General features: G+C 38.6%; 2 protein-coding genes across 2 annotated transcripts in view; one reads left to right on the forward strand and one right to left on the reverse strand.

Annotated features, from left to right (window-relative positions):
* The window catches only part of LOC138007367 (adhesion G-protein coupled receptor D1-like), a 49,140-nt gene extending 41,712 nt beyond the window's left edge, over positions 1-7,428 (reverse strand). The window contains exons 1-3 of the mRNA XM_068854216.1: positions 7,336-7,428; positions 7,186-7,234; positions 2,435-2,830 (exon numbers count right to left, since the gene is read on the reverse strand). Coding sequence (XP_068710317.1) covers positions 2,435-2,830; positions 7,186-7,234; positions 7,336-7,398 — 508 coding nt within the window. The 5' untranslated portion in view covers positions 7,399-7,428. The remainder of the gene's footprint in view (positions 1-2,434; positions 2,831-7,185; positions 7,235-7,335) is intronic.
* LOC138007370 (tachykinin-like peptides receptor 99D) overlaps positions 4,717-17,034 on the forward strand; it is a 42,247-nt gene continuing 29,929 nt past the window's right edge. Inside the window, exon 1 of the mRNA XM_068854228.1 lies at positions 4,717-4,735. The gene's annotated coding sequence lies outside the window, so the exon portion shown is untranslated. The remainder of the gene's footprint in view (positions 4,736-17,034) is intronic.

Here is a 17,034-nt window from a genome sequence, read left to right on the forward strand (position 1 = left end):
AATTTAACATTTATGAGTTCTTAAATATGAAAATTATATTCCTTATATTTTAAGAAAACGAAGATGGACAACAGAGTAGAGGATTTAAGAGGAAAAGAACTTCATGTGTAATTCTTTAGACAAATAAATGAAGTGGCAAGTAATAAGACACGCATGTGGCTTCAACAAGGGCATCTGAAGAAGGAGACCGAGGGGCTGTTGATGGCTGCGTAGAGCGAGTCACTAAGAACTAATACAATCAACGCTGATATAGACAGACCACAGAATCACTCTTTGTGCCGTATGTGCCTACAGAAAAATGAGATATTGAATCACTTACGCGAATCGGGCTCAAAGTGGCCACTGAAAGAATACAGACAGAGACATGATGGAGTAGTTAGGGCCGTGCACAGGGATTTACGTAAAGAACATTATTTTGAAAGGAGTGACAAATGGTAGGAACATATTCCCAAGAATGTTGAGGATAACGAGAATTACAAATTACTTTGGACTTTTCAGTACAAGCAGACAAGAAACTGGAGCATAATCAACCTGCTGTGGCATTGTGCATGATGACTAAAAGAATAAAAGTTGCCTCATCCGATCGACATTACATGTCCTGGTGACAGCAGGGTGGATATTTAAAGGCAAGAACGTCAATAAGTATCTTGAGATTATAGAGTTGCCGAAGATTATGAGCATAAAAATTGTCTCCCTTGTTATCGGAGAACTGGGGGCTATTCCGAGGAGACTAGATCATTATAAATGCTGGGATAGATTTGGCAGCGCTTCAAAGAACAGTCTTGTTGGGATCAGCCAGGTAAGTCTTTTAATTTTTTTCTCAAAACCAGAAATCGAACTGCTTTCCTTAAAGTGATTGCCAGCGCATACTACTGTTGCACCGGAGAATTGTTACCACCGGTCTTTAGATTGGAAGAACCCAACCAGAAGAGAAGGCATAGGTTACAGCCGATGTTCGATTACGACAAGGGATAAAACGAAACTAACAACTCATTAATGTAATAAGGTGCTGAATTGTTTGTCATTTGTGAATTGAAGGCATTTTTTAAACAATTTTCCCAATTTGCTTTTACTTTGCTCGAAGAACAAAGTACTTTATTCGCGATTTTGCTTCGCATACTTAAAGCCCTGGCCAAACGAGAGCAGGAGTTGATGAGAATTGACGAGAGTTGAAACTCTCGCTCTGGTTTCGTCAAGAACGCTGATCAACTCTCGGCTCCTCTCATCGACTATCAAAAGCTCTCATCGAATTTGAACCTACTCAAATTTTTCATGAGAGTTGGCTAGAGTTTTGTCGCGTTTAGCCGCGCACGAGAGTTTTCATTCTCATCTTCTCACGGTAACTTGTCGTGCCTTCAACTCGCACCTCTGCCACAATGTTATGTAACCCTTCTAGCCAAGTGTTTCAAATTGTCCAATGAGAGTGCAGAATGTAATACGATCGCCATCAAGTTATAACGGCCGTAGCCACACATCTAGCAGAACGCATGGGAAGATTATAGAAAGCCGAACATTATTTGGAATTTATCCGCTAAAAATTACTGTGTGGTCCCAGTGTGGATTTGATGTGATAGGAAATTTATCTGGCACTATGGCTGTGATGTTTTTATGGCGATACGGACCGTTGCGTTGTGATGCGAGTGCAATTCGTGGGACGAGATCGCCGGGAGTCACCAGCCTTTCTTCTCTCTATGACGGGAAATGACAACTAACTACATCGTAAAAATTCGAAAGCCACAAAACCGGCTAGAACGGACACAGTTTGCCCTCCGATTGCACAGAAAAGACGAGGACAACCGTATGTAGAGGTAAGCGAAGTTTATTTCTACATTTACAGCTTATTTTAGCATTTATAAGCTCAAAGTTAATCTTCCCATACAAAGTCTATAAATCGTATACCGAGCTTGGGCTGCCTATGGCCCAGGGGGGTTCCCAGGCTCTCTCATTTGTTTGTGAGATAGGTGGCAATTTTAATTTGGTTGTCCCCTTGAGTGGGAGGTGCGGTGGCCTCATGGTTAGTGTGCTCGACTCCGAATCGAGTGGTCTGGGTTCTGGTCCTGGCCGAGGATATTGTGTTGTGCTCTTGGGGAAGACACTTTACTCTCACGGTGCCTCTCTCCACCCAGCTGTTGAATAAATGGGTACCGGCGAAGTGCTGGAGGTAACCCTGCAATGGACTAGCATCCCATCCCCCCCCAAGGAGGGAGTAGTAATACTCATAGTCGCTTAATGCTACGGACGGAGATAAGCGCCGGCCGAGTACGAGATATTAAAAAAAAAAAGAGAAAGATATTCCACCGAACTTTCACGTTCCGCGTAATGAGCACTGCAGACTCAAAATACCCAAGCGTCTAGGGCTTATGTCACCTGGTTTATCTTGATGCGCAGTTCTGGAGGCGAATTGTGTTTTCTAAGATAAATGGAATCATCCTACCTGGGAGTGAGAGTTGCTTTTCACAAATAAATGCCTTCTTGCTGTCACATGGCAAGTCATTAAACAGCCCCTTTATTCCATTGGGATAGTCCTTGGCAATGACCACACATTTTCCATCTGAGGTTGGCTGACCTGGTTGCCAGTGACTATTATTCAGTGGTTGCCCCGTGATCCATCGCCAACCATTTCCACTTAAGTTTAAGGTTAACCCAATGAACCATTCGTTTTTCGTTGGATTGGAGAGATTTTGAATCTGTGCAGTGATGAATCTCCATTTGCTTTCGGTTTCTAGAATAACGAGATTCCCTCCATCTTTAGAGCATTGTTCTCGTCCATCGGACCAAGTCGAGGAATTGGCAGTGTAAAAAAACTTGTAATGCACACCGTCTTTCACAGCTAGGACAAATAAAATTATTGAAACATTCATTTAAAACATTTCTTGGTTTTTGATACGGTCAGATTCTTGGCATAATCCTAGGTAGCCGCTGGACAGACAACGCTGTAATTGTCCAAGGAAAATTGGATGGATATCGCCACAGCGCGCTACGTTATTGCTGCCATAAAATTATTAAAACAGCTGAGCCACAACAAACACAGGCACTAGGAAGATCCTAGGAGGTAGATTACCTTAGCCACTTACGCTTTTTCTATTTGGTTTAATTAAAGGAGGCTCGGAACAGTTTTTAGCTGAGCGTGCGAGCGGAAGCCAAAAGCGCTTTGCTTAACGACGGTGCCTTCAAATTCAAAGGTATTTTTTGCACGGTTTATTAATATGCAGGAAAAGCAGATCTTTTCAAGTGTTATTGAAATCCAAAAAGGAAATAGGGAGTAACCACGCATTTTTCAAAGATAATTAATTAATCAACAATATTTGCAAAAGTTATGGCTTTAAAATACAAACTCAAAAATATCCCTGCATTAGTAAGCACTACCCATAGAAAACCCGAGTATCTCGAGATGCGCAGCACAATAGTAAGCACCGTCCTTATCATGCTCACGTCAGCTGATGAACAAAAACGAGTGACCGGAAATGAAAGTGTAACCTAAAATCACGAAAACTATACTAAAATAAATTTTGTTAGATGTGGCGACCTATACCTCGAAGGTTAGCTCGGTGACCTACCCTGATTTTTTTGTGTACAAGAAAGATACGTTTCATTGCATTCTTAAATAAAATTTGACAAAAAATAATTTATGTATTGAAAGAAATATTTTAGCTTCCATAAGCGTTTTCATACATAAAGCAAATGTTACTGGATAGTTTTTCTCATATCACCAATTAGATAATTTAATGATGTGTTCAACAGAACAATAGTTCACCAAATTAGTTTTTGGTATATTTTCCGAAAACTAGGATCTTTGAGCAGGGTGATACCGTTTCCATGGCAATAATTTGGACCAAACGAATACTCTCAAAAAAATTGCCTGACAATAGCATCAGACAAATATCAAAACATTGCCGCTGCGAAAAGGATCAACCTTCATTCGATCCTCTTTAATTTAATGCTGAAAGTTCTACTTGGCCCAAGTGATAGGATCAATTTACCACTTTCTGGCTCAGATTTGACCACCACGTAAACTACATCCTTCTTTTACTTCTTTTATAAGACCCTTTTTTATAAAAAGGGTGAAAGTCATTAAGAACATCAGTGTTTGTTTTTGTGAGTAGTATAAACAAAGGAAAAAGAAATAAAAATGTAGTACAACAGAACAGCCAACTCAAATAGTTACTTAGGGACGTTTTTTTTACATGAACAAAATGTTTTTTTTTAATGTCATGATACAATGAAGAAAAAATCTGTTTGTAGTCGAACTTGGTATACCACACAACTTTATGAACGTGTTACGGACGTTTTCAGGCTCACATCACAAAAAATACAAAAACGTTCATTCTCAACCTCCAAAAAAGCGTGTATTGTTTCGAATCTTGGTCGGATCTGCACCATTCGTCATTTTATTCTCGTCGTCATCTGAATATTTATGTATTCAGGTACCTTAAGTAACAATAAATGGTCCCAGTACTTGTGTTTGTCCAGGTGGACTTACTTCTGAAAATGACAGGCTGTCAAAAAAGACAAGTTGCTCCTACAACTCCCGACACCTAAGCAGAAATAGTCTTTCGGATGTAAATGAGGAAATGTCATTCAATGTCATAAAGACAGTCGAATTCTCAGGAGGATAATCACATGAGTTTTCAATCTTCTGTTACAGTGAGGTTCTAACCGTTTAATCCATTATGGTAATACATGGTCTTTTGACGACGCCTTTCTGGCAAACTTGAATATTCTGGTTTGGATTCTGGTTAGTGAAACGTTTAATTTAAAATATTCTTAGATAGAAATAGATTCTGTACAGGGGCACCCAACGAGAATATCCTTCAAAACCACTTAAACATAGCATTTTTAAACGTATTTCAGTATTTAAACGATAGATATAGGTATATTTTTATCCCCTAAAAATTTTTTATCTGTTCGGATATCCTAGCTGAAAGTCTAGCGCTCCGAAAATTATAGGGATCAAAACTTACCTTTTCGAAACTTTCAGCCAGAAAAAAGCTCCCGAAAATTCTAGGTGACCTTTTTGGGGTGAAAATTCGTTTGAAAATGTTTGAAAATCCTAGGATAGGCAGGCAAGCAAGAAATTTTACAACAAATGTTCCGAAAATTCTAGATCTCAAATCGTCTTCCGAACAGATATTTTTCGAAAACTGACGTTGGGTGCCCCTGTCTGTAAGGTTAACTTAAATTTTAGTCACCCTTTTAAAACAACATCATTTGTAGACTAACCCTTAAAAGCTTTAAAAAAAAAAGATTTACCTCTGTGTCAATATTATGGCCAGCTAATGGTTCAGACCTGTAGCCAGAAAAAAATTATGACTGAGGCAATGTCCATGGTTAAATTCTCTACGTAGGGATTCTAGGTGTTTATGATGAATAGATTTTAAAGACAACGCTGGAATGACCCTTTATTTTAAAGAATCACGAAAAAAATGACTGAGGCAAGTGCCTTGGTTTGCCTCATACTGGCTACGGCCCTGTGGTTAATGTTGAACTCATTTTACATTATTAAGTCCAGGCTTCTGCTTTATGGTACGATTACCACTATCTTAAAGCGAATTCAACAAGACTCGAGCAGAGAATGTTTGAAAACGTAATTGAGGATGTTGTGATCAAACCGTGGAGGCTCGGAAGACACGATAAATTTAATAAGAACTCCCATCGTCACCATCTGTAGGATGAATAACAGAAATAACGGCGCTTTAAGGCATCTCGGCTTTGCCCCTGCAAACTTATTAAAAAACCTTGACTGTTGGTTCGAGGAACTTAACAAAGCGATATCCGCGACAGCGCCGCCCCGGACAGCATCGAGAACGCTATTGTCACACCACGAGTTTAATGAGCTTAAAAAACAATCATGATGCTTGAGCAGGAGAAATCTCCGTACATTTCGTCGCTGTTCTCAGCAAAACGAAATTTTAGATGAAGGATAAATAGTTTATCGGGTGTTGCCGTCATCGATGCCGTCCTGACGTAACGGTTCCTCTCAGAAGCCACGTGGCTCTTTTCGTTTCTAGCAGCGCTGTTTGCAATCTTGTATGTTGGAACATTGACCTGTGTACTGATTCGAGTCATTCGAAAGGAAGAAGTAGTTAAACTCAAAGTCCCTGTAGAGCTTACATTTCAGTTGAATTTAGCATATTAATAGCTCAGGAAAAGTCACAAGATCACCATGTTTTTTTCTTGGTAACTCAGCTTTTATTTAATCGGAGAGTGAATGGCTGTCATTTGAATGGCTACAATTTTGGTTTCGGGTTGAAGGCTTGTGTAAATGGGACCAGGGATAAGACCTTACGATCTTTTGCCTTGTAACACCAATGTGTCCCCCTTAATTGAATTCGATTCTCGACCAAACTCGGTATCATGATTCAGTTGAAGGGGTTGGTTTCATCACTGCTTCAAATGTTTAAATGTCTCTTTTTGTTTCTTTTTAACCATTTTATCTCAAATCAGCATCTAGGGAAGTATAAGGACCTACTACAAACAGCAATTTTGCAATAGTTATGAAATAGATGACAAACTTCCCGAAAAAGACGTCAAATGTAGAAAACCTGAGATTTTCGATGTCATTGCCGAAAAACCTAAATTTAAAAAAGTCGAAATCTCCGTCGATCCAAAATTCCCTTCAGGTAATAGAGAGAAGAGGTTTAATAAATTTGGCATCAACAAAATGTGCATATTAACCAGTATCGTATGATCCTGATCATCAATGACAAGTAATGATAACAAAAAGTCCTGACATTTCATTTCCCCTTATTAAAACTGACAGTTATCTTGAACGTTTCCCACAGTTTCTGTGGCGTAAACTAACAGAAGACTCCCATAAAGACAATATTATAAAATACAACTTCCGAGACGATGATTATGCAGCTTATCGTTCAGCATGGAGGAATAATAAATCTTCTGAATAAGGTGCTTCTCAACTATTAATTAATGAAGTCTTCGGAACGAAGGTGTCGACGGGCATGCAACCCGGACAGAGATATATAAATGTTACAGAACTAAATTTTAAATAAATATTTCAAATAGGCAGACGGCTTAGGAAAAAGAATATAAGACAAAAACATTGAATACTTAAATGCCTTGCCTTTTTTCCCATTTGATGTTACCGCAAGAGTAGTTAACCGTATGAAAACGGAACCGGCTGTATTCCTAAGCAGAGAAGTTTTGGAAAATGTTTGACAGCCTACTGACCTGAATAAAATTCTTTGCACGTCACCAAGACAATGCCGCCATGAGTAAGCTGCATAAAAAAAGAGAATTTAAGTTCCCAAAACGCACATTGTTTCTTGAAGAAAAAAAGATCATAGCTTTCCGAAAACAAGATCACACTCAACAACTTACAAAAAGCCAGAAATACAAGTCTCTAGGCGAACGCAATCGTTTTCGAATTTCATCGACCTTCATCGTGCCACGTTCTGTTGTTTGGAAATTTTGGAATTGATTTTTGCCGATAGTGATTGGAGCTTCATTTAAACTAATAAACTTAATTAAATATTACCTGAAACGAATGTCAAAATATTTGCCCTGTGAGAGAAGAACGACAGCTAACAATTTTCTTTGTGTCATAGCAGAAAACGTTTTCTCATCTTCATGATCAAGTGAATATACTGTTAGTTGTGGAATGTTTCCAATCGAGTTACCCTGCAAAAAAGGTACCCTTTTCAAAACATTTGCAGCTGCTTATAATCCCAAAGGGAAGCTAAGTAAAGGTCAACACTGAGCATGCAAGCCAAAAAAAATGTCAAGTCTGGTTATGAGATTTTGTACTGAACTAGAAGTAGTCTTAGACACTGAATATCTCGAAATTATTATCCTGTTGTTCTCAGGCGAATGTCATCATCGGGCAATGTGCTTGCTGTTCTGTTGAGTAATGAGGCCTTCCAAGGGAGGTTGTGATGTCGCTTTGTCGCTCATTTTCCAGCCCACCTGTCGCCTATTTGGCTAGAGATAAATGTCACTCTCATTTTTTCGTTGCAATACAGTTGCCACTGTCGCTTTTTCGATAGAATACAAATGTTCCCTAAACGTGCTTAATTTTTGCGTCCTGCAATTTTCTTTAATTTGTATCGATAATCTACGGAAGCCTTTAGGGGTGCGAGATAATCCTGGGTGGAGAAAAAAAATCATGTAAATGCAAGATAGAAAATGCGACATAACAAACTAGAAAATGCGAGATGCGAGATAGAAAATGCGAGATAACAAACTGGAAAATGCGAGATAGAAATTGCGACATAAAAAAAAAAAAACTAGAAAATGCGAGATAGAAAATGCGACGTAACAAACTAGAAAATGCGAGATAGTAAAATTTAAAGGTTTTCTTTAAATTTAGAACCTGGGAATCGAGGAGTGGGGAACGGGGAATCCCTATAATAGAAATTTTGAAAACGGGGAATGTCGAAATGAGAATAGGGGAGGCCAGTGGAAATTTTATTAAAGATGTGACAATCATCTCCAGTATTGAGTTTTTATTGCAGCTTACATGTGCAATAAACAGATCATCAGCAGCAAACCTTCCAAATGCGTACTTTTTGAACATTAAAATTCACGCTTTAACCCACTGTGTCCAATGTCTCCTAAAGTGATAAATGCTCAGAATTCCGTTAAATGTGAGTATTCCTATCCAGATACCAACCTACCCGACGGGTATTAACTTCAGTGAGCGTTTATGTGCATCGCTAATTTTTTTTTAAATGTGGAGAAGAGCGCTGAATCAAGCTGTTAGTCTTTCTCATCTATATTACTGTACTTTATTCACACGAAAAGTAGAGCTAATAACTCCAGCAATTTGCGCTTTAACTTGCGGTGAATTAAGAAGTGAACTCGAAAATGATCAACATGTCATCCTCGATGCCAGTGTTACTCTATTCCTTTTATTTTCTTCGATGTCTCTGGGTTCAGTATTTTACCAGTATCCCGACAGGTCCTCTCAGGGGGCTACTATACGTAAATAAAAGATATCCCTCTTACTTATGATTCAGAGCAAGAGATTATCAAGGTAAGAGAGTGAATCCCACAAAAAGGCCCTCTAACTAAGGAAATCCATCTTAATCTATTTTTAGACATGGTACCCAGTTCTTCCGCGAATTTTACTCGCGCGTTGCGTGGGCAACCTCGGCGGCTTTGCACGCAAGGCCACGCGAAACTTCCTGTGACAAAATGGAGGCAAATGTGGAAAAAAGTCCTTTAATACGTTTTGTCGACGAACTTGACTTTAAACAGATACCGGTTTCAGTAAAAAGAAAGAAGAGAGAGGAATGTCCATCCGGACTAATTCTTTGATACAAACTGTGATAAGGTTGTTGGTGTCACCACCGAATCGGTTGCTGTTCGAACAGTCTATGAACAATTACTGACAAAACTATGCAGAACAAGGGTGAAAGTTTTCCTGCAAGCAATGAAGGAGAAGGACTTACAAAAACAAAAGAAAGTCGCGGACGTAGATGTAAGTTTGCGAGATAAACTTAAGGGGTTTGTTGTAAGAAGCAAGAGGCAGTAGCAGTATTAGGGAGTTTGAAAAATTCCCAGCGGCAATGGCAAAGGGAACGTTGTGTAGAACAATGGCTCACCCTGTGAATAGAGCCTCTTTTTATCTCTTTTTTTGCGCGCAGTGGCCGTGCATGTACGTTATAAATAAATCTCTGTACATTTCTTTGTCGTCCTCTGCAAAACAACATCGTCAAATGATCAATTTCTGAGTTGTCTGGAAAGCGTGAACAACGACGACTAATTTGCTAAATTTCCACTTCGAATTTCTTGCTGTGTTCCAGATTTAGTTTAGAGATATTTTTTGGAATGAAAAACAAAGTAAATGACTTAAGAGTGTTGCGAGATTCAAAACGTTGTAAACAGGCTAAACTTTACCTGTGTTCTTGTAGAAATATAAATTTCATTCAGCTGATTTATGCGTGTCACACTTCACTGCTTCACAAACACTAAAATGGTTTCCCACGAATTACGCAACAGTCTTTTTGCTACCTATATTGTTTACATAACAACACGAACCTAACTTGGTTACAGTTACAAACGAATAATTGCACGATTCCTAGCAACGTGAGTGATATTAATCCTTAATTTTACCCGGCTGCATGGGATTACCATACCAGAAGCATATAGTTGAAGACCGCTTGTTCGACGGTGCGTCAGAAACTTCAAACTTTCGTTTCGAGGAAACGCGGTCCACCATTACTCTCCTCCGTTGTTTCCTCCACGAAAACACGCAACGCGGGAAAATCGCGCGAGTAAAGTTCGTGGAAGAACTGGGTACCATGTCTAAAAATAGATTAAGATGGATTACCTTAGTTAGAGGGCCTATATGGGGGATTCACTCTCTTACCTTGATAATCTCTTGTTCAGAGTCTATCCAAGGGCACAGTCTTTAAATCCTGTCACATGAGTCACAGCATTCGGGGCTTATTTAAACCATCTCGAGAAGTACACTGATGCTAGTATCCTCAAAAGCGACTGTCCAACGCACTTCAATAGTCCGAGATAACTACTACATGTACTTTAATAAACATAGACAGGGAATCCTCGAAGAAGCCATGGGTCTTATAGGATGAAGATACCCCTGACTAGATCTAGCAAAGGATAATTTACTTCTCTAACAACCATACGCGTTACAGGTTGAGTTAAAGTCTTGAAATTTTAGGAAACATTTTGAGATCATACCAAGTATTTTTTAAAGCGGTGTTAATTCCTATTACATTGCGGACAGCTTAGATCTTTAGAGATACGGAATGCCACAGTTTTGGACCATGGGATAATATGGTTGCCTGAGGGTCTTTCAGACACGAGGCCTATAGGACTCTGCGGACCTTAACTGTGAATTCCAGCTCCTGTTTTCAACTTACTTTCAAATGACCGCGGCATCAATTTACTGTGATAGTTATACATAAGAGATCCAACTTAAGGTTATAAATTTCAAGAACGTTTAAACGTAAAAGAGTAGTTTGATAGAAGACTTGAAATCAGTCTTGAACTGATATTGACATAACAGCTTGCTTTTGTAGAAGATATCTCGTATGTAGGTAAGCTATAATCGTAGACGACCGTACAATGCTAACGTATAAGGTCAGCAGCAAACCTTCCAAATGCGTACTTTTTGAACTAAGACAATAAAATTCACGCTTTAACCCACTGTCGCTTTTAAAACTGTGCAATAGTGCAGCCGGTAAGTAAGATGGAGAAATAATTTTGCAGTCGGCTTGCCTCGCCTGTCGACTTTTCCCCTGCCTATTTGCTGTGCTTCCTTAGAGCCTGTTTTAGGGTAGTAACAGTGAAAAGCTTAAAGATAAATTTGTCGTCGAAAAAAACTTGTCTTTAGGTTAAAACAAATTCAGTGTAAACTGACATTTTACTGATTTCTGATGTGATCGCAATGATTTATCTTTTGCGGCAGCGTTCTCTGTTTTGCGATGCTGTTTTGCGATGCTGATCACGATCGATAGGCAGGAAGAGAAGCTGCTGAATCGGCAGTCAACGCATAGAAACGCCTGCACGGGAAAACGAAATGATATTGTTTTTTGTGTCTGTGGTAAACCCTTATTGTTTTCATGGGCATACCTGTTGAATAGTATTAAGCTCAAGGACTGAATAATATTGGCTTTTTTCTTTAATCAGACTACTTTCATGAAGTAGATCTAACAGCAAACGAAAACACTGATCAATAAATATATAGTTCTTTTTGCCGGCTTGCGCAAGCCTTGTGGATTTGCATGGTGTTGTCACGCGCGCGCTTTTGAGTTGCATGCCTAAATTTGTACCTACAGTAGTAATAGTTTTCACTACATCTGCTCCCGCCTAAGATAATGCAGGTGGCAGTTGAGGTGTGTGCTGCATATTGTGATGTCTTCATATTATTTTACATGTAATTAGGTAGGTAAATGAAAGTGAAAGGTGCAAGAAGGGATGAGCAGCAACAAACAGCATTTATTTTGAATTTCTATCAACGTTTATTTGATACGCTATCAATTGAAAAACAATTTTCATAATTTTGGAAAATGCCTTGAAAATATCATGACAGTAAAACAGGAACAGGAACATTCAATGACTAGAAGGCAACATTTCGTGGTCATCGTTCGTCGTCATCTTTTTGATCTATTTAGTTCTTTTCACGGTACCTTCAAATACCATAAAATAGAAACAAAACAGGCTTATTATATTTGGATCGTTGATTTTTATTAGATATAAATAACTGTTGTAAAAATTATCTAAGATTGTTTGAAAATGTTGATACTGAGACTATGCTGTTGCTTTCTGAGGTTGCAGTTTGTGCCCGAGTCTGTCGCCCTTGTTTCTGATCAGTTTCATTTGTGTCTGACAAATCGTCGCCCCGGCCTGTTTATGATTTGTGCCTGAAAAATCGATTTCTGATCCAGGCAATATGATTTCTATCAGATACTGTAATCTTTGATTTTTAAAGTAAAAGGAATCGCTGCAAATATTCGAAACTTGAAATTATTTATCTTCAATCGCTATGCTGAACCTTCGATATCGGTGCTCCCTGTGAGTTTCTCCTTCGTGACTCAAGTTACCAAGAACACCTCGTGAACTCGGTGAACAATACCGATACCACCTTGCGCGCTCTGTTAAGCAATACCGATACCAGCTCAAATGAAGATTTTCTCCCCCTGTACAATATCTAACAATTTACATATTAATTTACATATTTTCCCTTTTTACGCGGGGCCTTCTAGGTTGCCCCCAGAGGCCAAATCCTTGCGGGGGCAATTAGTGTTGCGATACACATGCAATGGCCATTCACCCTGATGAAGCCGGCCGGTAAACTCGGCCGAAATTTAGCTGAAAAAGAAAAGTGTCTTGTTTCTCTTCACATGTAGGAGTTTATGTATAACAGTTTGTGACAGAACGATAATTAGGCAACCATAGACAGGGAATCCTCTAAGAAGTCATGGGGCTTAAGGGATGAGGATACTAATGACTGATTAAATCAAAAGAACTAACACTAATTTTACTTCCCTAACAAGTGTGACAGGCTATGTTAAAGAATGTCAGGAAACATTTTGAGATTAGACCAATTCTCTCTTTTTAAAAGCGGTGTTAAACTTTTTACATTCTGGAGTTTCTTTGATCCATAGTTTTGAACCCTGGGGTATTTTATCTTAAATTTGCTAAAGTGTCATACAGATTTAAGATCAGTCTTCAAGATTGTATCATGGGCTAATCTAACCACACCTTATACGTTAGCATTGTACGGTCGTCTACGATTATAGCTTACCTACATACGAGATATCTTCTACAAAAGCAAGCTGTTATGTCAATATCAGTTCAAGACTGATTTCAAGTCTTCTATCAAACTACTCTTTTACGTCTAAACGTTCTTGAAATTTATAACCTTAAGTTGGATCTCTTATGTATCACTATCACAGTAAATTGATGCCGCGGTCATTTGAAAGTAAGTTGAAAACAGGAGCTGGAATTCACAGTTAAGGTCCGCAGAGTCCTATAGGCCTCGTGTCTGAAAGACCCTCAGGCAACCATATTATCCCATGGTCCAAAACTGTGGCATTCCGTATCTCTAAGGATCTAAGCTGTCCGCAATGTAATAGGAATTAACACCGCTTTAAAAAATACTTGGTATGATCTCAAAATGTTTCCTAAAATTCTAAGACTTTAACTCAACCTGTAACGCGTACGGTTGTTAGAGAAGTAAATTATCGTTTGCTAGATCTAGTCAGGGGTATCTTCATCCTATAAGACCCATGGCTTCTTCGAGGATTCCCTGTCTATGTTTATTTAAGTACATGTAGTAGTTATCTCGGACTATTGAAGTGCGTTGGACAGTCGCTTTTGGGGATACTAGCATCAGTGTACTTCTCGAGATGGTTTAAATAAGCCCCGAATGCTATGACTCATGTGACAGGATTTAAATACTGTGCCCTTGGATAGACTCTGAACAAGAGATTATCAAGGTAAGAGAGTGAATCCCCCATATAGGCCCTCTAACTAAGGTAATCCATCTTAATCTATTTTTAGACATGGTACCCAGTTCTTCCACGAATTTTACTCCCGCGGTTTTTCCACGTTGCGTGTTTTCGTGGAGGAAACAACGGAGGAGAATAATGGTGGACCGAGCTTCTTCGAAACGAAAGTTTAAAGTTTCTAACGCACCGTCGAACAAGCGGTCTTCAACTATATGCTTCTGGTATGGCAATCCCATGCAGCCGGGTAAAATTAAGGATTAATATCACTCACGTTGCTAGGAATCGTGCAATTATTCGTTTGTAACTGTAACCAAGTTAGGTTCGTGTTGTTATGTAAACAATATAGGTAGCAAAAAGACTGTTGCGTAATTCGTGGGAAACCATTTTAGTGTTTGTGAAGCAGTGAAGTGTGACACGCATAAATCAGCTGAATGAAATTTATATTTCTACAAGAACACAGGTAAAGTTTAGCCTGTTTACAACGTTTTGAATCTCGCAACACTCTTAAGTCATTTACTTTGTTTTTCATTCCAAAAAATATCTCTAAACTAAATCTGGAACACAGCAAGAAATTTGAAGTGGAAATTTAGCAAATTAGTCGTCGTTGTTCACGCTTTCCAGACAACTCAGAAATTGATCATTTGACGATGTTGTTTTGCAGAGGACGACAAAGAAATAAAAGGAATAGAGTAACACTGGCATCGAGGATGACATGTTGATCATTTTCGAGTTCACTTCTTAATTCACAGCAAGTTAAAGCGCAAATTGCTGGAGTTATTAGCTCTACTTTTCGTGTGAATAAAGTACAGTAATATAGATGAGAAAGACTAACAGCTTGATTCAGCGCTCTTCTCCACATTTAAAAAAAACTTAGAGATGCACATAAACGCTCACTGAAGTTAATACCCGTCGGGTAGGTTGGTATCTGGATAGGAATACTCACATTTAACGGAATCCTGAGCATTTATCACTTTAGGAGACATTGGACACAGTGGGTTAAAGCGTGAATTTTAATGTTCAAAAAGTACGCATTTGGAAGGTTTGCTGCTGATGATCTGTTTATTGCACATGTAAGCTGCTATTAAAACTCAATACCGGAGATGATTGTCACACCTTTAATAAAATTTCCACTGGCCTCCCCTATTCTCATTTCGACATTCCCTATTTTCAAAATTTCTATTGTAGGGATTCCCCGTTCCCCACTCCTCGATTCCCAGGTTCTAAATTTAAAGAAAACCTTTAAATTTTACTATCTCGCATTTTCTAGTTTGTTACGTCGCATTTTCTATCTCGCATTTTCTAGTTTTTCATCTCGCATTTTCCAGTTTGTTATCTCGCATTTTCTAGTTTTTTTTTATCTCGCGTTTTCTAGTTTGTTATCTCGCATTTTCTATCTCACATATTCTAGTGTTTTATCTTGCATTTTCCAGTTTGTTATCTCGCATTTTCCATTAATTTTTTTTATCTCGCATTTTCCAGTTTTTTATCTCGCATTTTCTATCCCGCATTTTCTAGTTTTTTATCTCGCATTTTCTAGTTTGTTATGTCGCATTTTCTATCTCGCATTTTCTAGTTTGTTATCTCGAATTTACATGTTTTCTTTTTCTCCACTTATGATTATCTCGTATGTCCCCTACAGGCTTCCGTAATACGTAATCAAATGGTGACGGGTGAAATTAGGGAATATAAAGGCTGGGAAATCATTTGATTTTGGACAAAACGCGAGTTAAAATATTCCCTAATTAACGAGTAGATCATTTGATAAACTATTAATATTATGGGTGACAAATTACGTTCATAAGACGCCATTTTGCCCCTCTAGGAGAAGTTGCCATGGCAACATCGTAATTTCACATGTGAAATCATAAATTAACGCTGAAATTTCGCGCCAAAAATAAGGAGTAATTTGACACCTACGTCATTAAATGAGTAAGTGCCCGTAAAAAATTCCTTGTTTTTAATAGAAGATCAACCACTTTAGTTTCTAATGACTCTAATGGCTAGATTAGACCCACGCAGACTCTCTTACGGATTCATCACGCGTTCCTCCCCCACGAGGATAGGGTCTAAAAGTACTTACGATTGACCACGATTTACCACGAGTTAGATTTAATCAAAATATCTCAGTGCTGTTATTATGACGTCATTACGGAGTCATTTAAATGATGACTTACTCACGAAAACTGAAGTTATTTACTGTATAAAAGCGTAACGGATGATTTAAAATATCTTCCGAAAAAAAAAAAATCCGATAATTTTAATTGACTTTGCGTCTCCTCTTCGTCTATGAAATGAAATGATGTGAATGTGACGTCATAGTAACAAAATTTTATATTTTGATTCAATCTCACTCGTGGTCACTTGTGGTCACCCGTGGTCACCCGTGGTCACTCGTGGTCACTCGTGGTTACTCGTGAGTACTTTTAGACCCTATCCCTCACGAGCGTCTGCTGAAACGAGCCATACATTCCTTTCTCCTTGTTAAGAAACTGTCATCTGCAAATCACTTGCGGGTTACTTATGAACTAATCAGCGCTGTGTAGATCTCCCCTGGGAGCATCAATGCGTCAACTTCTTCTGAAAGGGACGAAGCCTTTTCAAAATATTCCGCAGAAATATTAATTATGCATTTGCACTCTCGCGAGTGAAAATGTGATTGATTAGTAACGGTATGGTGTCGTTTCATCTACTAGTAAAATTGAAGTCGCCGTGGAAATATATAAATACGAATACAAATATTAAAGTACTGCCAGTGTATTTGAACTGCACGAGAACCACTACTTTCAAGCGCAATGAACACCACCAGGATAGTAGCAAAAGCAAGCTTGAAAAAATCCATTACGTTTAAGCTTGAAAATTTCAGGACGTTTTTGGCGATGATCGTCTCCTTGAAGAATTCAGTTTAATGTTTTTGTGTTGCAAGCCAATCGTTCCTACTCAGTGTTTCTTCGATTTGAAAAGTAAAGCAAACCTTAAATCGGTTTAACCGAAGAACTACAAGAAAGTGGTTATTCAAACGAAACAGCGCGGAACAAAATGTAAATATGATATCAATCTCAAGTGAACGCCACAAATAGGTTTGAATCGCACGGGAGCA

This window comes from Montipora foliosa, chromosome 6 (genome assembly GCF_036669935.1).
Source record: "Montipora foliosa isolate CH-2021 chromosome 6, ASM3666993v2, whole genome shotgun sequence".
Taxonomy (NCBI): domain Eukaryota; kingdom Metazoa; phylum Cnidaria; class Anthozoa; order Scleractinia; family Acroporidae; genus Montipora; species Montipora foliosa.